The sequence below is a fragment of the Eleginops maclovinus genome, chromosome 4 (assembly GCF_036324505.1).
Source record: "Eleginops maclovinus isolate JMC-PN-2008 ecotype Puerto Natales chromosome 4, JC_Emac_rtc_rv5, whole genome shotgun sequence".
NCBI classification, from domain to species: domain Eukaryota; kingdom Metazoa; phylum Chordata; class Actinopteri; order Perciformes; family Eleginopidae; genus Eleginops; species Eleginops maclovinus.
Genome location: NC_086352.1, coordinates 11,146,980 through 11,172,085, shown reverse-complemented (window position 1 = coordinate 11,172,085; position 25,106 = coordinate 11,146,980). Strand labels below are relative to the sequence as shown.

The following is a 25,106-nucleotide window of genomic DNA, read 5'->3' as shown; positions in this document are numbered from 1 at the left end:
GAAAGCAGCTTTAATTGCAAAGAGAAAAGCCAGCGATGGCTTCGCTCAGGCAGGACCACCACTACGGGCTCTCCTGTGGAAAAAATAACAAAAACAGCCCAAACAGGACGCTTTACCATGTCAAGCTCACGGACACGGCTCTCAGGGCGCTGGAGGCTTACCAAAACCTCAAGGTACCTTTTCATTGTGTTTGTGTTTGTATGTGTGGAGATGAGTTCACTCTGGATAAAGTTGTCGCCTCAGTTTTGTTGCCTTTAGAATGTGTTCACTGGCGCATTTTGTTAAATTAGTTTGACATTTTTTTAAACAACATATTTTTATTTTTTTAAATGAGGCAAATGAGTCACTCGAAGTAGTTTACCTCTGAATTAATTGGCTACATCGGTGAGTAACGTTGTCGGGAAAGAAGAGCCCGTCAGCTGTTTGCTGGGAAGCCTTCCTGTGCTTCAAAGTAAAGCCTGCAGTCTGCCAACTTATCTTATTGACAAGTAGCTGATGCTAGGCTCATAATTAGCTCCAGTGGAGACCGTTAACAGCTCATAGATTGTGTAACTTTAACTTTTTACGTAAACAAATAACAGCATCATTGTGATTACTGAGCTATATGTGCATCAATATATGCAATAACCCACACTACACTGTATATAGCACCATATTTATATTTATTTTTTGTAAAGGTGCACAGCGTCTCTGTGCACCTTACCGTACCCCCCCACCCTTTTTGCACTAATTGTTGTATGTCTTATATTATTATATTGTATGTGCATGTTTACACTGCAAAAATAGTTGCTTTTAATCTCATTGTACATGTGTATAGTGACAATAAAAGGCATTCAATTCAATCTATGTCCCTATAAATGCTTCTGTCTTCTCTCACAACAGGAATCTTTACCAAGTGAACCATCCGTTTGCTTCAAAGGAAACCAAGGGGTAAGTTTGTGACTTTAAAAAAAAAAAGTTGAGCTCATTGTGCAATGTGCACACTATGTTTGATGTTGTAAAATCCAATCTAGCAATAAAGCACATGTAGATAAAGTTGCATTTTATTGCAAGTGTTATTCATCTGCAAACACAAAGGCTTGGTTGTTCAATCATGGTTTTCTTAAGAAGGCAACATATCACTGTGACATTAAATTTCAAATCATTTCTTATGACAGGGCCGTACAATTTAACACAGTTCTATTTCAGAGCCTGAAACTGTGAGTTTATAGCAGCTTCTAATTATAAACTCTTGTAGCTTGTTGGGCTCTTGACTGTGCAATGTAGTAAATCTTATTTTTAAACAAGAAAGCATGCCTCATAATTCCTAAAAATTCTACTAACTCAAAGAAGCTTTGTTCAGCAAAGAGTGCTGTTGACTCACACGTCCCACCATACTTCTGCAGTGGGAGCTTAAAGCTGCTCGTCTCCAGCAGATAGGAGGCATACAGGTTACTGGGTCAGCCTGCTGACTGTGGAGAGGCTTTGTTAGGTCAGTGAGCGTCGCTGGGAAAATGATGGGAGGGAGAAGTGTGCACACACTGAGAGAGTCTAAGCTCTGCTCTGCAGTCAGTAGTGAAGTTTATCATAAGACCATGACAGATTTTAGCTTTATGTACCTTTTTTCTCCTTTTGTAAGATACACTTTTATACTTTCTGTGCTTAGTGTGTATTCTCTGTAAGTTACGGTTGACACTCATAAATCACTTCTGCCCTTGAAATGAAATCATAATCTACAGTGTTGCCTGAACTGGGTGTTTTGACTATAGTCAGAAGCAGCTGTGTCCTTGGGGAATACTTGACTCTTTCAGTCAATTTTAATTGCATGGGCTACTTGAGAACAGTTGCAACCCCCTTCCTGTCATGCAACTGAAAGCTGGTGAGCTTTACAAAGCAGTTGTGTTTTTAACAGAATGCATTAAACCTGTAAGTGAAGATAATAGGTGAAGTGTGTGTTTCTGCTAAGTCTAAATAAAAGTTGGGTCTTGAACAGGGTGTAACCTAACCTTATTTTGTATTGATTCTCAAAAACACCATTACTAATTAATAGCTTACCTGCAAATACTCAGATTGCACAAAAAGTATTGCTATGATATTGGATGTTACAGAGACTGTGACAAAGGCAAATACAGATCACATTGTTCAGAATGCACTCGGATCATATGCATATGGTAGTGGGTTTGAATAAAATATATATATGCAATGTATAGCCTTGCTTAAAGTATCGAAATATATCAGGATATATTGAATAGTCATCATAATCTGATATTGCCTGATTCTATTAAATATACAACCCTAATTCCTCTCTTGAGGGTCACTTACGACAGTATTTTTTTACTTCCTGTCCTCATAACTGTTATTTTATGATGGGAGGTGCTTTCTCTAAACTGGCTCCTGCACAAACTGTCACGACTGTCTGCCTGAGAAGCAGTGCTCGACTCCAGGTCAAGTGTTGGAGGTCGGAGGTCAGATGGTCAGCTGCTGCTTTGTTTATCTGGATCTGTAGATCCAAAGTGCAAAGGCACGAAGCCTAGACAGGAATATGTGTTGCATTTAAATTAGACGAAAAACTGCAAATCTAATCCACAGCTTCACAGCTCACACACTAAGCTGTGGGACGGAGTTTGCGCTGAGTCGTAGTGAACCATAAAACTTTATGAGCTTTGAGAGTTTATTCAGGCCCATTTAATCAGGGAACCTAGTGTACCTGTAAAAGAAAGTGACTTTAAATAGACATGCGTCAATAAAGTCTACTTAAGATTGGCAAGAGTGAAATGCCACCTGGATTGGATAATAGATTGGACATTTAACAGATTACATTGTATGGTGGTTTTCTTTATAACAAGAATGCAGTCTTTTGAGATCAAACGTAGTACATTACTGTGTAAATCTTGAAAAAGCTGTCTCGCTCAGAAGTGAAAGAATAGAGTCTGGTTTCAAACCAAACACTTATCATGAAGGAATAAACAGAAGGCACAATATTGCTATTTTGTTGTTTTATTTTAGTTATCCTTAATTTACACAGGGGACTTTTTTTATTCATGAATACCATGTTACAAAGCTCTCTGTTTTTTTTAAAAATAATGTCCTTTTTCCTTGACAAAATTTGAGTTGTGTTGATTTTACAATATTTTTAAGCACACGCATTATGAAAGTAGGTTATAGCGTCATTTTAAGAATAGGTTGATGATTATCGGGATAATATTGTGAAAAAATATCTTTCATATCTTAGCCAATTCGCACCCCTGCTGTCATCCTAATGGCTGAGGGATTGCAGAGATTTTCACACTGCTCCCGGTATGTATCACTGAGAGCTGAAGTTATTAGCTAAATGAAGGTTTAGAGGTAATTACAGGAGCCATGATGCGCCTGATTACAGCGTGAGGCATCATGACTTCAGTTTGCATTAGCTTTCCCTGTCTGCCTGACTCAGACACTCATGAATGTGTTTTTTGTATGCCTGTAGTACTGCAGTAATAGCTGTGGAGACAACATGAACTTTCTGCCCCGCTAATTTTCCTGTCCCATTCTCAGGCTGGAGTCCCATTTTTCTCTGTGTGTGTAATGCAAGGGGAACAGCAAACCTTAGATGCAGAGTGGTGTGTGTGACTGATCCACTGCACACTGTACATATATGCATGCATTTAAATGTGTTTAATGCATTTTTTGCCACCATATGGGTGTGGCTGGTTGTTTTTGTGTGTGTGTGTTTATGCTGTGCCCTGTGTGGCCTAAAGGCATGAATTATTCATGTCCCACCCACCTCCCTTTTTCCTGTCCTGCCCCCTCTACCCATTGTGTCTTTAGCCTGACTGGACCAGGGTTGATCCCTTGAGGACCTTGTGTGTGTGTGTGTGCCTGTGTGTGTGTGCCTGTGTGTATGGAAGAGAGAGAGCATTTCTGGCACTATCTTTTCTATGAGTATCTGTGTATTTGAGTGTAGGTTTTTCTGTCTGTGTTTACGTTGCCTTTTGCTGAGATCCCCAGAGTCCCCCTGTGATTGTGTGTTGTCTCCATTGATTTAAATAACAAAGAGCAGGGGAATGCAGGCTGTGTGTTGTCACCCTCTTTGGATCACCCATATTGAATCGAGTACAGTCAGCCCAGATGTGTTATGGCCTGCCCTCAGGGTTTGTTTGTGCCCAACATGATAGAAACTTCCCTGCTGTGGAACTAATGGAGTGGAGACTATAACAGAGAGCAGGGCATGTTTTCCAGCATAAACATTTAGTCATCTTTACCATGAAATCTAGACTTTAATCTATTAGTTTGAACTTTTCAGACATGGGAAACACTAATGTTACGACTCGTAGAAGCTGAATAATCAAAGATGTAGGTATAGAAACTCACAGACTATAATATAAAGCTCTGTAAAGTACTAGATACTCATAATGTATTTCTGTAGTCTCTTCAGTGTTCTGTTGTATTTGTTTCTTGTTAAAAATGTGTGTTGTTTTCTCCCAGATCCTGTTAGGCAGTGTTGGCCCACAGAAAGGAGAATTGTTGAGGGATTAGGATGTTTTAAACACTGCTGGTTAAAGCTAGCTACTTCCAGAAGAATATAAATCTTTTGCACCGGTCAGATTACGTATTTATTTAGCAAACATGTGTGATAGTCGAAGACAAGCGGCCCTCTGAGATCCAGCAGCAGCTCTAGAAAAATGTGCGCTCTGTCCGATTAAGCAGCCCGGAGATATAGAGCACATCTTGGCTAGAGCCCTGTATAATTCCCTCATGTGAAAGTCTACACCGTGAGCTAACGTGGCATAAAAGGGCACTTGTCCCCCCCTATCACACGTATGTCTTGGTATGGCCCTGCATGTGTGAAAACATAGCTGTATATAGAGGAACCCACCTAGCTGGGGAGGAGGGGCTTTCGTCAAACACGGTGACCCACAATTTGTTGAAGCTGACAGTTTGGCCCTGAGGCACCTGCCAGAGACGTATCGTTCCTGGCATTGGAGGGGGAAACCTCAGGGGGATGCTTATGGCACAGCACCCTTTCTATCTTCCCTCCTCCTCCTCCTCCCAAATACTGGAGCATGCAGCTCTGGCAGCAGCTCTGTCCTTTTTTTGAAAAGCTGTAAATGAAAAGCAATGGAAGGCGATTACAGGCTGGGGCTTGATTACATGCACTGTCTCTCACTAAAGGCAGCCGCATTAATCACGCAGTGCCAGCATGCGGAGCTCAGTTAAAGAGGAGACACTGCGAGGCTCCGAGCACTGACTGCGGGATCATAAATACATGTGTAAAATCTCTAGTTTCTCTCTTTGTATGTCCTTCCCCTGCTCCGCTGCCCTCCCTTGTTTCTCCGCTGGTTCTGGAGACACAGACACACATTGTGTTTTGTATGGCTGTCCTCCATTGTGGAGGGGGCTCTTCTTAAATGGCATGTGTCAACTTGTGGCCCTGGGAACGATTCGTCTCTTTTGTTTGTGATGAGATGATGAGAAGTAGTGTTTAGTGCAGATGAGGGTGGTGGCTGGCTGGCTGGCTGGCTGGCTGGCTGGCTGGCTGGCTGGCTGGCTGGCTGGCTGGCTGGCTGGCTGAGCGTGTGTGTGTCTTTGTGTGTCTTAAAGCCAGTGGTGGAGATGTTTGGCTGCTGGCTAGACTTTGGCCCTTTTCCCTCCTCAGCCTTCTGAGTGGCAGTAATACTGATTACACCCTGGTGAGAAGAGCCGGAGCTGAGCCTCTCTTTCCTCACGCTGGATTAACACACACACACACACACACACACACACACACACACACACACACACACACACACACACACACACACACACACACACACACACACACACACACACACACACACACACACACACACACACACACACACACACACACACACACGCGCATCAGAATGATTTGCCTCCTGCTGATAACAGATAGCGGCGGTGGCGACAGGTTTCACTCCCTCCTGCACCTCCTCCCTCCCCTCCTATCAACCAGAAAGGGGAAGCAGTGCCATGGTATCCCACTCCGGAGCCGAGGAGGCCAGAACAAAAGCCGGCCTGTTTTCAGAAGGCCATTACTCAGACTGCAGAGGATGTGGAAACAATAGGCTGAATGAGATCTACACCCAGACCCCACATTCAACCAAAAGGGAGCAGGAAACATAAGCCCTGTGCACCGACAGCAGTCTCTCACTGTTTTTGTTCATTCGACTTTATAGTTTGATAAAGCCAGGAAAATTAGCCTTTCCCGTCCTGCGTCTCCAACACGTGGAGACATTTATGACAGTCGGGAGAACGAACTGAGGCTCATTACGATACTGTCGCCGCTCATTCTGACAGTCATTACTTTTACTATGTCAAGACTTAAGCTGCAGATTTATTTCTCAGAAATGACACTGGGGTTTTCTGTGTTACTTGGCAAGTATTTGTCAGAAGGAAATTTTGAATCTAATGCAGGCCAATGGAGAAGTCTTGTGAATAAAGTCCGTAGAAGGTCATAGGGGTTCACAACAGGCCATTAAAAAGAGAGAAAGAGAAACAACTCGCCTAAATATGAGGATTTATAATTATAATTTCTCTCAGGATTATTGTACAGACTTACTGTTGACTTCCCTGCCTTCACTTAGTGTGTTAATATCAGACTTATAATTAGATTTGAACCTTATTAAGGCAGTACTGTGGTAATTGCATCTGTAATGTAAACAGATTAAGCAGGTTCTTCCAAATTGAATCAACCATTACCCAGTTTACAATTAACCAATTAAGTGAGTTTTTCTAATGATTGTGGCTTGCTGAGGCTGCGCTCTTGAGAGTTCAGAGTGGGGCACAAAATGATAAAGTAACTTGATCAACAACAAATACTAACTGAACTGTTCCTGTAGGTTACCCTACAGTCTTCATAAAGGGTGAACTGGGGGTATTGGGGAAGTCACACCTATATGTCATCCCTTCAGTACCTTATTTGTATCTTACCCTGTTTTTTGGAACTCCACAGATACACTCTTACATGCTAGCATGCAGTTGCATAATTCAATGTAAACACACAATGACAAATATCAACGTATTTGTATGAAATCTGTTTTAATAGCAAGAGCCTAACCAGGGACAGGGGATGCAAATTAGCTTCGGCTAGAAACTTGTATGCATGACATCTGTTTTGTATTTCATATGAAACAATGTTTTACGCGTTTGTCCCTGATCAATAAACGTCTAAATAAATACATTTCAGGTTTATGCACCTAGGAGCCAACCAGAACGTCATGTACTGTATAACCTTAAACTGCTGCTGCTGCTACTTTCTCTTACGTAAGCTATAGGGGTGAAAAGTTTAAATGTCTTGATCCTTTTTTCCAACATGACTAATATAGACAGATGTTGACCGTAAATGTTGCAGGCCTGAGGTAATGAATGTGCGCTGATTCATGCGTGTGTGAAATTGGGGCAGCGTCTCATTCAGTTTAGTCAATATGAGGAGAGATACGAGAGATAAGTTTAGAAAGTGACATTCAACTGAAGCCTGCACAAGGAAATTGAAGCCGATTTTTCAAAGAAGTATGATTTTGTCTGGTTTTTACTTGCCTCTTGTTACTGAGGATCGTGAACACACATCCGCTTTACCTTTTAAAGGCTGATTAAGTGTCTGAACAGGAGTGTGTTTGATTGATTGACGTCCCAATCCTGTAAGCTTGGTCAAATGTGACTGTAAGGTAGGTTATTGGATAAGACTAGCTTTTCTGCTGGTGAATTTGTGAAATTAGTCGGCATCAGGGGTCATAGTTTGACACTCGCTTCTCTTTGTTCACCTTTTGGTCTCTCGGGGTCACTGAGCATTACTGGGGTCACAGGTCACTCCCAAGTGTAGTGTAATGTCTATTTTAAATTTCTTATCAGGGACTGTTGCTAGTAAATTTATTTTACACTTTGTATTCCTGTTTCTCACAGAATTTGTTTGGTTTATTCAAGAATCACAAAGATCAGAAGCAACCCACGAGTTCTCTGAATATTATACTTGAAAGGAAGACGATAAATATTTCATTATTCATGGTCAGTTGAATTCTTTTAAGTGCCAAGTCCTTTGTAAAGAGCGCCTCTCTGTGTTTGAATTGCCATGTGTGTGCCTCTCCAGAGAATGCACCAGACTTCAGTGCGGGCCAAACGCGCATGGGAATGAGCGAGCTTGTTGTAATATGCTCGGCTCGGGGGGGGGTGGTCTTCAAGTCTGCCCACGGAGGTCATTCGAGTTGAGCATCCAGCAAGGGATAAATGGCAGCCAGAGCTCCTGGGTGTGATGCATGACTGCGCATTTGTAACAGCTGGAATCGTGTGATGGTGCATGGCACAATCAAGTGAACAGAAGAACATGAAGAATGCAAAACATCTCAGATCAAACATATTTAAAAGATCTACTTCTCACCACAGCACATAAACGTATAAACATATGCTTGTGAAATAAAAACAATGTTGAGTTCTTGCATTTTATAGATTGGATCCCATACTGCGTTCCTGTGAAATGGTGCATGTCCTTATTACTCAGCCAAACTGTCGCAACACCTCCCTGGGTGTAAAAGTTGGATTTGACTGGAAGTAGAAACCGAGCAGCAGCAGCGGTCCTTCTATCTGGGCTGTTTCAAGCAACCCTCATGAGCGGCAAGGTGAACCTTTTATTTAATTTGTACGTTCCTGATGCCTCAACCAAATGGAAACTGACCTTAGCCATGACCCTGTGTCCCCTTTAATGTTCTTGGGTCATAGATGTGAGAGCAATAAGATAGTTATGTCAATTTGACCGTTTTTTAAATTTATTTTGTTGATCAAAAGATTAAAACCTAGGAAAACGTGATTTCAAATGACTTAAGAATGAGTGGCAGTTTAGCATTTTTCTTTATGAATGAATGAAAACATGCATACTTTTGGTTGGCCTATTTATGATGTTTTGCAAGGACGGGAGCTTGAGTTCTGTTTTGATTTATTTTCTTCCCCCGCGTTTGATCACCCAGTTCGGCACACAGCCCTGCTCCCCGGGCGAAGCACACAGTTTTGCCCGACACATGTTGCCAAAGCATTTTTGAAACAGCAGCTGCCGTAACGCTGCTTCTCATTGTGATCTCGGCCTCAGGCTGTACCTGGGAAAATGCTAGCATGCTTGCAATGATAATGATGACCTGTTGATGTTTATCAGTGTAATATATTCCCTGTCAGAGCTTGTTAGCATAATAACATTGTGGTGATAATGCTCTGTAGGTTTGTCAGTAAGAGCAACTTTTAAGAATTATTAGTTATGAATGTGGTTCAGGCAAATCAATTATTTATTTAAAGAATCATTTAAGCATTATCTCAGTTTCAACAGAATCTAACTTTTGGTTTATAACCGCTGCCTGCCAGCTGTTTCTCTGTTTTCACAACTCATTCACAGTTTCACAATCAGAGGAGGAAGATACTTAAAACCGGTTTTAGGTGTGAAATGGACATTACACTGTGACATTTGTATATATATCGGCCATCTTTATTTGTATCCCCACATCAGTTGTTGGGATAAAAAGGATTTAAGTGTATTACTATAGCTCTGGCTAAGTGGTCAATAAATACTTTTTATAATCATGTGAAATGTTAACAAAACTGTCTCATGGTGAGAAGAAATGATCCCTCTGGTGAGTTTTACAATGTTTTTTCACTTTTGTCTCTTACAAACAAGTGATCCAGTCTTACTACAGGCTTTAGTCGTGTATCATTGAACGTATAGGCAGGCAAACATGGGATAATCCCTAAATAGACTCATTGAAACATGAGTATTGTCAAACATGCTACAAACAAGCTGGTTTGAATCTCCCAGTGCTAACAGAGCTCAGCCGTTAGTATGAATTCCTGTGATGAGAGCCTGCTTGTGTAGACATGTGCAGCGGGCTGATAAGAGAATACAGCAAATGTGTGAGTGTGTGTGTGTGTGTGTGTGCGTGTGTGCTGCTTTGTTGCCCAAAACACATCTAATGTGACTTTTTTAAAGATGGCACAGAAGCTAAGGGCCATTCTGTTTAATTTAAATAATCGTTATTTACAAATGTAATAGTTCAGATTTAGTTCAGAAGCTTATAAAAAGTGTTCTTCTCCCAATGCTGTGTTCAGAGCGTTTTACATTTTTGAAGGAGAAATGGTTTATTACAATACATTTATTGGGATGAATTCCACGGTGTGAAGTTTAATATTATATTAGATACAGCTTATGTGGATGATTACTGTGCACATATGCATACATACGGCCAATTTTGTGGTCATTATAGTTTTGTGTTTCTCACTTTTGCCAACTTTTATTCAAATGCTTTTCGAAAAATGATCAGTTTTTCATGTTAGGGTTGCAACCAATGATTGCTTAATGGATTGATCGGTTTATCTTTTGGTATATAAAGTGTCTAAATATTATTTGAGATTATTTTAGAGTCGATTTATTGCTCATCTAATCAATCGACGACTAATCATCGTGGCACTACTCATCATGAGTAATATGAGTCATTGTTATTACTTCATTGGAACACATGATGGTTGTTTTTGTTCAGGGTGGGTCTTTGTACCAGGACACTGAAGCACTACAGGTAATGTAGAGTATAAGCCGTGATGGGAATCTAGCAAAAGAAGTTGGTACACACATAAAATGCAACACCAGCATCACTAAAACCTATTTGCATTTTAAGCAGTGCATGTGTTAATTGAAGAAACTTGTATTTGTCAGTGACAGATTGGAAAAACACGCATTTTAGGCAACGTTGAGCGAACAATTGCAGCATTTTAGACCAATTTTGTTTCATTTAAACTTCATTGTTCTAAAAAAAACAAACATGCGATTTTTATTTGTATTTATTAATGATGCAAATCCCAAAAATTCAGTGTTGCACACAAACACCCAGGTGGGCATAGTTGGCATCATATGGGAGCAGAGGGACACAGGAAACAGGAGAAAGTGGAGGAAATCCCCTGTGATAATTTAACACTTAAAGCTGCTTCCCTGACCCCCAAAAAAGATGGCACAGCTGCCTGCAGCATGAAGAATGGGATTGCTGAGAGACTGCTGACTTCACCTCCACATTCAGTTGGCATTGAGTTGTGATGACAGTGTGGATCATCTCTGCACGGGGACGTTTCACTTTGAGATTTAACTTACTCTATGTACTTTAGTTCCTGACCAGCTAGAGTAAGTTCTTCATAATAAAACTAGTGTAGAGAATCCGTGGAATATTGCTTCAAAGTTCCCATGAAGCTAAATGAAATCCCAGGGAATGAGTGAAGTTTTTCAGAATTCAGACGTACAATTACATCTTTTTTCAGTGGTCAAATCAGTGCAGATTTCTTTTCTTATCCTTATTTTTCCCGATCTGTTATTATATGTCTCTGTCTGTGTTCGTGTGTGTGTTCTGCTGTGCATTTGGCTGCCCTGGAGGTTGCAGCCTTGGCTCTGCTGCGCTCCACTGAGTCTGCCATGGACGCCTCAGTGAAGCGGACTCTTAAAAACACTGTTTACCCAAGGAGATTTATTTAAAGTTACAGAGCGGCACAAAGTCTGTGCGTATCTGTGTGTACTGTGTGTTACTCATGGCATTTACACATGCAAGTATGCTTCAGATACGATAAAAACAAGATGTGCAAGTGTTGGATTGCCTATAGTGTAACCTAAAGGCATATATGATATTTAATTTAATGGGACTATTTCTGCACAGTTCATCCTTTGTAAACCAAGTGTGTTTTAGTAAAAGTGCTGTGCTACGTGTTCAGTAGTTCTCATTATCTCCAAAGTTTTCCCCAATGACGAAGACAAGCTCATGTGTGCACGTTTCTTATTGCACTCTTGACTCACATGTGTGTCATCTGGATTCAATACGCTCCCAAAACTCTGAGGAGCATTTAGCGGACAGTACTCGTCTTTAAGCGTGGTTTGTTTTTTGAAATGACATAAGGTTTAAATTCCTCAACTCAACTGTCTAGATGTTCATACATTTTTTCTGTGGGTATTCAGATATGTCAGTTGAAGGATAATAATGTTTTTGGTGAACCTCTGACCTTTCTTCTTGTTTTACCATCAGACCAAAAATTTCCACTCAGGAAATCCCTTAATCTGAGTCAGATTGCCATAAAATTTACGGAGCACATCCATCCTCCCCAGAGGATGAATCCTTCCTTCTTGTGCCATCATCAGGCCAAAATATAAGATTGACAACACAAGATAAATGAATTTGGGTTATTACCTTTGTTCTTCCTCCCAAGAGGATAGTTACTTTTGACCATATCTTTTTTTTTTTACAACCAATGTTGATATGGCTTTAGAAAGGATCTGTCGAACTTTCTTTTTTTATTTCAGTATCCTGTTTGTTGCATTCAGCCTGTTGTAGATACTTGCAGTGTCATTTTTAGGGTAAACTATTTATTTTAAGGGCGTTTTTAAATACGTCTTCCAGAATCTGGTGTTTGCAGTAGGTTGTTAAGTTGCGAAAATAAAACATTATTGATTTATGTTGATTGTAACCATGTGTTTTTGGCGACATTGCATTTGGCAGTACAGTTTGCCTCAGAAATTCTGCTTTTCTCGACAATAAATAGAAATATTGAAAGCTAACATTTAAGGAAGCACAAACTCAAGAGTTCCTAGGGAAACACTGTCAAGTTAGAATAACTGTGATATGAACGTATCCTTCTGCTAGTCATGGAAACATATACAGATACCAGCTTTTTAAAACAGGAATTGCTGGTGTATGAGTGGTTTGTTTTTCTTTGTTGTGTGTATCTGCCTTTTTATTGATTTCCCTGTATGTGCTTACTGTTTGCTGTTTTATTTCCCCATAGTACATCAAGATCCCAGCTCCCACTTCAGAGTCACCTTCTGCTCTTCGCGTGTTCTCCTTCTACTTATCCAGCGACAGCAAGGACCAACCTCAAGCCAGCTTCGACTGCATCCACCAATATGTTACGAGGTATGGAGTTCAAGTGCAAATGTATTCCTATTTCATTTATTTCTTCTGAAAATGTCACCATAAACTTACATTTTTTCCCCCCGTTTCGATTTTTCCCCCACATAAGCAAAGCAGAATACTGGCTAACAGTAAATTAATTGGAGATTATTTAGTTAAGGTTCCAGATCTGTGTTGTTTGTTATATCTGATCTGAACTGTGACCGTAGACGATACCTTTCTGTCTGCTTCATAATCTGTCAGTCTTTCAGCTCTGTGTGTGCCCGCGTCTCTGCGGATATCGTGAGAGACTGTCTGCTGTACACAGGATGGGGCAATTGTAATTTCCTGTATATTTCTGGGCTGACCCTCTCATTACTGAGACCTGTGATGCCTTGTTTATGGAGTGGATATGCTGGGAAACCAAGGGCTAACTGTGGTCTGAACTCCAAACTCGTTCTGGCTCCAGTCAGCTGCTGGAGCCAAGACAAACAGCGTAACAGCGTGAGGGCAGGATCCTGCTCTTACTGCCCTCACATGTGTTTTGATATTCAGCAGAGAAACTGGAGAAATGATCAGAAGTCTCTCAAATAATTGGGTTGAGAAAATGAAAATGGGGGGAAAAAAAGCTTTCGAATATGAAGTTAATCCTTGATTTATTTACAGCATTAATGCAACCCAGGTTCATGTATTATTTTTTTTACTTTTGTCTAAGTGTACTGGCAGTATTCAAGCTAATCCTGGAGCCGTTCCGCAGCCTCTATCCTGCTTTGAACCAGAATATCTGGCTCTCTCACATGTAGCACACTGCAGAGCTATATCTAGCATGTGACATAACATACAGTAACCATAGCCCTGTCTTAGCCACCCTATACCACAAAGCCACTTTATTGTGCAAGGCGTCCTTGTTGGTATGCTGCTTTAAGATAGAGGCCTATGTTTTTACCGTGCTTACGGTACAGCCAGCAGAAAAGCCCTGCGGTTCAATGGCTCCGTGTTTTTGTTTTGCAGTGACGGCCGAGAGCATCTTGAAGGTCAAGGCATCATCCAGGACAAGATCACAGTGTGCGCCACGGACGACTCCTACCAGATGACCCGTGAGAGGATGTCTCAGGTGGAGAAGGACAGCTGGAGCCGCACCGCCATCGAGATCAAACCCGGAGCCACACATCCAAGTAAGAATAGACCAGAGGTCACTGTGGAGCATAAACAGAGGATCAGAGGATGACACATCTGCAGAGCTTCATTTGGAAAAGGCTATACAGCTTTCATCTCGGAAAGGGATCCAGCAAATTCTAGTGGAACCAGTGATGGCATATAAAAACATAAATAGAAATATAACGACACCAATAAAAGTAATAGGAGTAATGGCCTCACATGAGAAAAACATTGCTGTACTCACTGCTTTAAACCAGATATATTCCTATTTTGATGTGTAATGAAATCAGACATGCAGGCTACGTTTTAGGTTACAGAAATTAGACTAAAAGCATAGTCTTGACTTTTATATTTTATATTTTTAACCACTTCTCCACTTTTGGTTGTCAGTTTGTTGTTGAAATTAAAAAGCTTGGTCACATGCTTTTGAAGCATTTCCCCTCTATTACAGTTCAGTTGTAAAAACAAAATAATGCCAACTGCTAACCAACAACAAGAAACCACAACTTTTGGTCAAACTGCTGCAGCTCTGAGAACCTGCCAACATCACACTGCTTTTCAACTAGCAGTGACTCCCAGGACTGGGATTTTGTGCTAGCTTACTTTGAGCTATTACAGCTGCTAAGTAAAGGTCAGAAGAAAAAAACCAACCACAATTTCATCTTTTGTGTCTGCCACTTGGGATTTTGTCTAATAAACAAACTATCAAAACATATACAGATCCTGTACTTCAGGGTAGCTCTCTTAATTCCTTCTTATGTTGGACTGAGGTTGACTTAACGAGGCTAGCTGGTTAGCATGCGTATTACAGTAGCTCTGTAACATGATACATAAATGTCTTTGACAGAATTTCAAATTCTGTTACTAATGTTTGATAAGGCCATTATTGTATACATTGCACCTTTGGTACCATTTAGTCTTTACTCTTACGTCTGGCTTTCAAAGGATTGTTGGCCGAATAAAACAACCAAAAGGTTTTGGGTCCGAGTCAGCAGCATCTGTCTTTAACCATCACTTCAGAAGTAGATGGCCAATACAAAGATTCAACGCCAGGTTCTTCCAGTTTAAACGGTCGGAACATGTCGTTCTTTGGAAGAGGTGATTGGGTTGATTCTCAAAGTTGGCTTACAAAGTTGAAATATTACTTCTGTAACTAGCTTATTTCCCTAAAAAACAACACAGTGGTGCCAAAAGCTTGAAATGTTAAATCGCTATTGGCAAACGTAGCCCAAGGTTATATAATAATTAAAAAAAAAAGTTATCTAGAAACTAAAAATAACTAATTCACAGGTGACACATTCCTGACACATATTTTATGCAGCGTTCAACAGAGTTAATTTGTGTTTGTGGCTTTTATTGGACCTTAATCATATATATCTTACACAATATTAATATGAGAAAGACTTAAACTGGCAAGCCACTTTATTTTCTCTTTTCTCTTTGCTCTCTTCTTCAACATTTACAGTTCTTATGCAATATTGCTTCTTGGCATGATTCTGACCCCCTTGTGTCAGTGCTGGCTGGGAAGTGGGGATTTGGGATGGTTAGGACCCAGTTTAGACTGTGAGGATTGTGTAACATCAAATCTTAAGAGGAGGATGACTTGGCAACATATATGCCCATAGGGAAACATGGAAGTAATGCACTCTAAATCTCCTTTCAGCCTCAGGCGGAGCTCAAGAGTGCACATTATCAGGCATGCCAAAATTTATAGAGCTCTACACTCCATACCACCCACTCTATAATTATTACACACTTCTATGTATTTCTATCAAGATTAATGGCTGGTAGTAGAGTAATGATCATGCATAGATTTATAATCACATGGCAGGACATCATTTTGTGGTTGAAGGGAAAGCCTTCTTTTCCTGTACCTCTGCCCCATTCTGACCTTCAAAGCGCAGATTAACCTGTAATGGGATTAGCACAGAGAGATAGCTTTCACTGCCGTCTGTCTGCAGCAGAGATGTAAGCAATGATCAATGGGGTGCTTACAACTGGAGACAGATAGTTGCAGGCCAACATGCACATGTGAGCTAGAGATAAAGGTTAGAAGACAATATTTTAATGAATGTTAGCCCATTAGTCAGCTCAGCCTAGAGACTATGCACACACATTGAGCTGGTGTAAGATAGGGGTTCCTCTTCGTATTCGATTAGTAGACTTGGTTGGGTCTTAGTCGTCTATGATTTATTCAGCCGAGGTTGGCTATTCTCAAATGGAGGAACACAATGTCTAAATGTTTGCATGATTCTTTGTGGAGATTAAATCATCTGTGCTTTTAATCAAGAAAATGACTCCTAGTGTAGAGTACAGTCCTAGTTTACGCTGTGGTGAGAGTCTTTTAAATGTGGGTGCCTTTTTGAACTCGCTATGTTTCATGTCAGCTTTTGTTTGATCTACTACATTGGTTACATGTGAAAGGCTTTATTGTTTGAAGATTAAGATCCTTTTGTAAGTTTTCCTTTCTCTCGGCTTACAAATCATTTTCAATGAGAATTAGTTTAGGTCTCCCTAAATGTTTGAAAATTCATAGGATTACATTTCTTTTGACTGAAATTGCAAACAATTGTTTTGGGTGTAAAATGCATAGCAACACAGTGTAGAGTTTGTGAGACGAATACAACTTCAGAAATACACTGTATAACTGAGTATCTCTCATCCCTAAGTCATGTTCTCTCTCTGTCTGCTTTTTGTGTGTTCAGGTAAATGCGTCAAGTTCCAGAAGCGGCCTCAGTCTGCATCAGACAGCAGCTTCTTGAAGCACTCCACCAACACCCGGAGGAACAGCGGAACGGCCACGCCTACCCAGAAGCCTTTGAGGGAGCGCATCATCCACCTCCTGGCTCTGAAACCTTACAGAAAACCCGAGCTGCTGCTGTGGCTGGAGAGGGAAAGAGCCGACCCCAAGGATAAGGCCGAGCTGGGTGCCATATTGGAGGAGGTAAACAGAAATAAAGTGTGTGTGTTTGTGTATGCATCGATGCAGACAGACTGTGTCTACATATACATGTATAAACACTTACATGCATGCATAATTGGTTTGCACACAGTGGTTCATACACATCTCCAAAACATTGTGGACACTCTTGGCTTGTGTTTGCTGCCAAGCACATTGAACCTATATATTTGCACACTGACTATGTGAATGATGTATATAAACCCTACAGTATTGCAGACAACTATATGTTGATATGCTGATTTAGAAGTGTATGCAACCCAAGAACATAACAATTAAGATGTTTTTTTCCAGTTAGCAAACATATAATCTATACTGAAAAACCCAGATGTGCTTTAATTGAACGTTTGATCTAATTTAGAAACGTTTACCTTATGTGACTTTCCTGTATACATTTTTGAGTAATTCCTAAATGATGTTTGTGTGTTTGTGCTGCCAGCACTTGTGTGTGTGTTTGTGTGTGCATTTCTGTGTATTTACTGCCCTTGCGCTTGTTGAGGTTTGTGCATGCATGTGGTTTTTATGTGCGTGGATGTGTGTAATTAGGTCGGTGCTGTAATTGTCTCTGCTGAGATGGTGTTTGCAGAGGGGCGGGCCGCTCTGTCAGGAGGCCCCAGAAAGATAGATGTCCTCTGAGAAAGTCAGTCTGAGGAGATTAGAGGGGAGGTTAAAGCCTGAGACTCTCAGTTGGGAGCAGAATCTCATATAAAGAGTTTCTGCTTTTCAGGAATGTGGATGTGCCCCTTTCAGCCGATCCTGGACAGGAGTTGCCATGTTGCTATATCTAACAAAGAAATATGATTGTGTAGGTTTTTAAAAAAGACATTACTATGTGTTCTACAGTTGATTTTGTCCTGATGAAACAAGTCTTCTTTAAAAAGATGTATCTTTGTAGGGTTTGGATAAATTAATGTGCTATTGTCCTAAGAGTTGGAAGAAACGTTTGTGCAAATTAAGCTTGGTTATTTCATCTTAATTGGATGAATGGTTTGATACCATTTTGGACATTTCCTTTTAAAATCTATACTGGCTGTCGCACACTTGGACATTAATGATATATCAGTGATTTTAATGTATGTGTATCACCCCGTTTTTGATGTTTTAATAGATCTTAGATCACTTTTCATAGAGTTCAGTACATTATAGCTGGAGTGCAAATCTTTTGTCTCCCCCCTCTGGCAGTGACAGTAATAACTATATGAGAGAGACCATATCAACTGAGCAGCAGCTATCTCAAGATACAGCAGATATTTTCATATGGATATTTAAATGGTTTTAAAAGTAAGAGAGTGCTTCTGGAGGAGGGGGTGATGCATACATGCTCGAGCTGGGGAAATTAGCGACACTACAGCTCCAGGTCTGCAAAATACAGAGAGCTCCTCTGGCAGCCACTGGCTTAATCAGTATTGTGTGAACCTGGCAAGGTCTTGAACAATAATCAAACACCTCACACTCCAGCTTTAATTCACATTACCTAAGATAACAGGTTTGAAATATATTGAGAAATGCTATAATAGTATTTTAAAGAAGTATCATGGGGTATATTGTATTTTCAGGTGGCCAGAGTGAATCCCAAGGACAGCAGCTACCTGCTGAGGGATGACTTCCACAAACATGTGCAGAGGGACTGGCCCGGATACAGCGAGGAGGAGAGGCAGCTGATCAGCAGGCTGCTGGCCAGGTGGGTCAGAGACACAAGCTGAACCAAACGGACATTGCATTGCTGATACTATCAACCAATTATTAAATAGACCTCACATTGCAGAGTCTATTTCTATGTCATTTGGGGATACATACAAGTGGCTTTCACAGTATGTTAAGGGGGTTACTATATCTGTCAACAAAATATTAATTGGAAATACAAACCTTCTTCCTGTCAGCTGTAGGCAGGCAGTGGCACCACTTGTTATCTGTCATCTTTTCCTGTCTCCACTTTTCTCACTCTCGCACATTTCTATAAGAGTGCTAATTAATAATCACACACCAAACTTTAACTTTCACGCTGAACTTTTGAGGTCCTCCTATCAATCCGCCTGACTTTGCAGTTTTTCCAGTTTGAGTGAAACTTCTTTAATGCCACATTGCTAATGGTGTTCTTTCTTTCTGTCTTACAGGAAGCTGCAGCCGCACATCAGCCATCCATTGAGGAATCTTCCAGCAAATGTGTCAAAGACCTCCGAGGATACGACGCTACATCACAGCCAAGCCAAAAATCCTGCAGTGGTAAATGGCCAAATTGTATTTTATTTAACTTTAAACATGTTTGAAAGTCACTGATCTGCTTTTTAACATGGTGCTTATTTATCATCCTTGTGTGAAATAAGTTTTAAATGTATATGTCAATTATTATATATTCATTAATTGGATTTTGATAGTCGGTTAAAGTAAATGTCTTGAACAATATTTAGTTTGTTGTTGCTCATGAGTGGAAAAGCTTTGCTACAGGTTATTTCTGTGGTTTTGTTAGGAAATATTAAGGTTGATTTCTCTCTTTCTCCAGAAACGTCTCGTGCCTTCTGACTCACTGGAAAGGCTCGCTGTTAAGAAACAACGACTGGTGGACCAGAGGTTGCAACAGCAGCCCACAGTAAACGGACTCCTAAACAACAAAGGACACGTCATTTCAGCTCCTACCCTCAACCCCAGTTTCCACACAAAGACTGAGTTTCAACGGACAACTAACCAAACTGGTAACCAAAATGGCTTACCAGGAGGCCCCAGTGGCTTTCCTCTAATGCACAAACTGTCTAACACCTCTGACACACCGGTCTCAGAGAGCAGGGAGCAGGAACCCAAAATAAGTAGCGAGCAGCCACCACCGGGCAACTCAGACTGTGCTCACCAGCAGCCCGCCAACAGCCAGCACAAGAAGAAGAAATCTAAAAAGCACAAAGACAAGGAGCGGGAGAGGTTAAAAGAAAGCAAGGGCAGCAAATGGTTCGAGACGAGTCCTGATCTCAAGCAGAACCCGGACAAGCTTGACAGTAAGGCCAGACTTTCTTTGACTGATATTTCTCTCATATGATTTGAACACATCCTGAGACAACACATGGTTTTAATACTTTGTGATACTCTTCCTTCTGATTTAAATTCCATTATGCGGTCGGAACACTAAAAAGTTGGGAGATGTCACCAAAATGCTTCCCAGCCTTTTTGAATAATACATCCATTATATGGCAGTAGAGCTATACAGCAGACCCTACACACACCTTTATGCTTTCTGTCCCAGCCCAAGCTGAACTGTAATTTTGGACCCAAGACTGATTAAAAACCTGCATTTCCAATGAAAAATACATTGTTAATGTAATTTAAATAATATATTATTAACATTTATTACAAGTCAACTAAAGTATTTTGATTGTTGAAATACACCTTTTTGACAGGAGCTACAAATTGTGCTTTCTCGTACCAAATGGTCAGAACAGCCCAATAGCTCACAGACTATAAGGCCTGCATTGAATTTAATAAAACAAACAAATCACAAATCAGATCTGATTCAAGCCTGACTATTTGGAGATATTCAAGTCTGACCGGCTTGATTCTGGCAGGTTTGATCAGGCCCAGATTAATTCTCAAGAAGATGGTGACTTCACCTCATAAACACTGTAGCACTGTTTTTCCTCTTCTATGTTATATCAGGTTAACCACAGAGGCTTTGAGCTGATGACCAGTGGTGATTGTTCCTGAGGTCCACTCAGCGACCGTTTGTCTGACAGCACTCTGGTGCATTTATACAGAATTATCTCAAAAGCATGACTGTGTTTGCTCTGCTAAGCTCGTTCTCTTGAGTCCTCAGTGTGCGGCTGATTGACTCAACAACAGCCCGAGCTGCGCTCTGCGTCTCTAAGCTGATATGTCTCCTGACACCCACAAGTTCTTAGCTGCTCGGCACACATACATGCATACACACACACACACACACACACACACACACACACACACACACACACACACACACACACACACACACACGCACACACGCACACATGCACACAGAGACACTCTCATGCTGTGTCTTGCAAAACAAAAACACATTGCCTAACATTCAGCCAAAGACAAAGTGTCATGTAATGGATGCCTGTATTGACTCATCTGAAGCTCATTTATTTTCATTATCCTCTGCTTTTATTCCAGATCCTGACATCACAAATGCTGTGGCCTCTGAGGAGAAACCAGATTACGTGCTGTGAGTGTAAACATCTTTTAATAATTGTGCAGCATAGTTTTATTTTTAACACATTTGAGACACGCTGGCTGTTACGATATCTGTTAAAAACAAACATTGGGTGTGAACGTCCATCCTATCTTTAACAGCATACTTGCTATTTTTTCTCTATCCCAAGAGGAATTATTTACAGCTCACATGTTACACAAGATATTATCCAGACTTTGTTTGTTTGTTGTGAATGTATTGGTCTTGTTGTCATATATAGCTGAAACTTTCAACAAAGACTTGTCTCAATGGTGATGAATGGAAAGGTACACCTGTATTGTTATCATTATCAGTATCTCAATGCTGCCACCTTGTGTCAAAAAGATGTACTACACCAACATACGTTTTAAGCTCTGACAAATGTATAAATCCAATTGTTCGCGTTTCTTCTTGCAGCACATACGGTCCCATAATGAGTTTGGAGCAGCGTGAGCAGTGCCAGGAGGATTTCTGTGCAGAGTATGATGAATACAAAGACCTACACTCGCGGATCGCCACCATTACTCACATGTTCGTTCAGTTAGAATCCAAGATCAAAAGCTTGCCCCCTGGCACACGGGAATATAAGGTACATAACCAGATACACGTTACATGCAAACAAATATACTTTTATGCATTTGAATAATATTAATCTATGTAATGATGTTGTGCTTTGTATATGTTAGATAATGGAAGACCAAATACTAGAAAAGTACAACAAGTATCGAAAGGTGAGTTAAACATTGAAGTGGTTTAAGCTTTGCAGTTGGATTTGTTCTAAATGTCCTGCTCTTAGCAAACTGTTTATTTTTCGGAGAATAAGCGAATATCTATTTGTGAAAATCTTTCTTTTTTTTAATAACACTTTCCTGTCTCTCCGTAGAAGTTCCCAGGCTACCGGGAAGAGAAGAAACGCTGCGAGTATCTCCATGAGAAATTGTCCTACATCAAACAGCTCATCGCAGACTATGATGTCTCTCAGGCTTCTTCATAGCGTTGGAGCTCCCTTTTATCATTTATTTTCTATGTGGAACTCTGTGCTTTGCATAAAAAACATAGGTTTAAAAAAAAAAAAGCATTTCTACCCAAAAGTTTTACTAAAGATTTCGGATGAAACTGCATCGTCGGCATCCACGGCCTCTGCTGGGATCAAGGACCATGCTGTGAGCAACGGAGATATAAATCAATAGCAGTTTTCTCTTTGATTTTAAAGTCTACTTTTTTTCTGCTAGTGACATCGCTTAAAAGATAAAAGTTCAATGTAGAGTCAAAACGTCTGTTAAAGCAGCCGTGCACATCAAATTGCCATGACAGACAACTTCCCTGTTTTTGCCCACATTGTTAAAAACCAGTGTCAGTGTAAACCATCCCGATGGAATTATTTAAAAGGTAGCAATTATGAGTTTAACTTATTCACTTTGTTTTTGGACATAGTCTAAGTCTGCTCCAGGCAGATTTCCCTTTTGCTTTTTTATGAACTTAAATGTCAATACAGTTTAATTTTTCAATGCTATATCAAAGTTGCCTCAACACGATTGAAGTGGCCTTGTGCAAAATAACTGATGTTTGAACTTTGAAGTCATTTTATCTCGGCCTTCATATCTGATTATGTAAATGGTGGAGATCAACTCGTTCCCTGTGCAGAATCCCTTCAAGTTTCAGGCAATTACCTTGAAGCAAGACTATTTTAAAGCCATGCTGCATTACCATCAAGTTATTCAAAGTTGATTTGAAAAAAATTAAAAATGTTAAAAGGATATCTGACAGGAAACAACTGAAGAAATCCTTTTTATCAACCCTTTTTATCAATTGCTGTATTAAATTGAAGATATTTTTTAAAATAAGGCCAGTTTGTAGCTCATAACTTTCCACCTGAAGGAATCTGCTTAGATTGCTTTATGACAACTTCTTAATATACCTGCTAAAAGTTTGATTCCATTGAGCAAAAAAACTGGAAAATATTGAAATGGTTTGAAATGTTAAGACTGAGGTACATGCTGTCTCCCAAATGCACTTGTTTAAAGTATTTATTCACCACATCCGTTTATTTTGAGTCACTAGTAAAGGGACCAACATGCTTGACTTTGATGGTTGTTGCAATAATTTGGTGAGGAAGGAAGATTATTTCCCCCAAATGCAATACTGACATTGTTAATCCTGGACAAGGTCTAGTTTAAAGTATTCTGTAAAGAAGAGTCATGACATGTTTATTTTTTCTTCCTTCTTCTAACTACTGATGTGTTTATTTCAAGCCACCTTCCTCCGTTCTGTGTTGTCGTCTAGTCAGCTTGAAGCGTTAGGTCTTGCTACATAAAAATGTGTTTCTCAATCCAAGCAGCTGGGAAAGCTTGTGAGCTGTTTAAAAGTTAACCTAACGTAATCATTTGTGTCTCCGGTAATTCAGATGACAAAAGAATAAGGGGTGTTAAGTGTTTCAAATGCAGTTTAAATGAAAAAAAAAAATCAGTTTTGAGGAGGTGAGTGTTTAAAGTCAACTCAACTTACTCGACTTTGATGGCGAATTGAACAGTATAGCTTTGGGTTATTTCATCATATTGACCCACGGACAAATACATTGAACATACATTTTGAAATAATACAAACAAATACAACATAAACCTTTCAAAAGATTTCATTACCAGCATATTTAAAAGATACTGAGCTGGGAAACGTAGAAACACTCGCAGCCATGTTGGTTAAAAAGAAAACAAAGTATATAGTTGCTACATAATAACCAGCTATGGTACTATTTTAAACATCTAAACGGGGTTTCTAACCTTTTTAAATTCCACTTTAGTGCCCATCTGACTGTTTCTTGCATTAAACCAAATTTTCAGTTGAATTGTGATTGTTCCTTGTGGTTCCAGCTTTTTATTGAATGTTATCGCAATGACGTAGAAGCCTTAAGATTACACTTTTCTAGGACAAAATCTGCAAACTGCCAATATCAGCAAGGAGTCATCACACACACACACACACACACACGTTTTTCTGCCTTGTATTACTTTGAGCTGTTACATTTTAACCTGTCTTTCACTGTTCAAATCAAAGTGTCTTTCTCCCCATTTTTGAATATAACATTCCGCAGGAAATCTTTGTTTATGTAACTTCCGGATTTTGATTGGCTATGATGGCATAGCGTTCACATCAGTTGCATTTTTTATCTTTAAGGTACGCTGTTTTTCCTAATCATCAGATATGTTGGTCAGGTATTTATCATTAGGAATTCCACTTTGGTTTTTACACTCTTACACTTTGATATCTCTAAGCACATGGATCTGTTTGATTTGACTGACTGTCAACAGAGATTTCAAGCACAAAAGAAATCCATTGTAAAAATAACAGCCCTCAATCAATTCTAGGTAATGGTTGGTCATTATAAGAAGGTTACAGGGGGTGCAAGGTATAATTGTGTTGTTTGGTTGATCAGAGACCATGATTATCTGTGGGATATTGAATATAATGGAGATGATAATTATCAGCGGGTTATTGATGGAAAAAATCACTCTTTTTGGAAACTGAACATTTCCTCTAAAATCACTGATGGATTTAATTGAGCTGTTGAAGTCTTAAACACAAGCTGCAACAAACAAGTTCATACGGTGGAGAGGAGAGTATGCACTATGAACTGCAATTTACAAATGTACACTTTCTATTTTTCTGTTGTGCAATGTTCAAAAGAATAAAAACATCAAAGAGATGTTATTGTTTCCTGAGTCCCAGTCTCCTTCAACAATGAAACATACATTATAGACATAAAACAAGACAAATGGTGTAAAAAGAAACTGAAATTACACAAAATAGTGCAAAAAAAATGTGCAAGTGACCAGTGTGCAAGTACTAATAATATAGATGTATGGCACAGGCTCAGAGTCGGCGCCAGAGCAGATCTACTGGAGGGGCATTGGGTCATTGGCGGGGGGGGGGGGGGGGG

The 25,106-nt window shown here is 40.1% G+C and overlaps 1 protein-coding gene across 1 annotated transcript; it reads left to right on the top strand.

Moving 5' to 3' along the window:
* LOC134863693 (RNA polymerase II elongation factor ELL2-like) lies at positions 1–24,872 on the top strand. The gene is made up of 12 exons (XM_063882336.1): positions 1–173; positions 883–930; positions 12,760–12,887; positions 13,875–14,038; positions 16,727–16,965; positions 18,537–18,661; positions 19,095–19,203; positions 19,481–19,964; positions 21,115–21,166; positions 21,590–21,761; positions 21,859–21,903; positions 22,056–24,872. Exons 1-12 carry the CDS (start codon positions 36–38, stop codon positions 22,164–22,166), a joined length of 1,815 nt encoding a protein of 604 aa, XP_063738406.1. The 5' UTR covers positions 1–35; the 3' UTR covers positions 22,167–24,872.
* Positions 24,873–25,106: the final 234 nt, after the last annotated feature.

Coding starts and splice junctions, on each gene's coding strand:
- LOC134863693 (XM_063882336.1), top strand. CDS start 36: ATGGCTTCGCTCAGGCAGGACCACCACTACGGGCTCTCCTGTGGAAAA. Junction 19,965..21,114: donor GAACCCGGACAAGCTTGACA/GTAAGGCCAGAC, acceptor CTTTTATTCCAG/ATCCTGACATCACAAATGCT. Junction 21,167..21,589: donor GAGAAACCAGATTACGTGCT/GTGAGTGTAAAC, acceptor TTCTTCTTGCAG/CACATACGGTCCCATAATGA.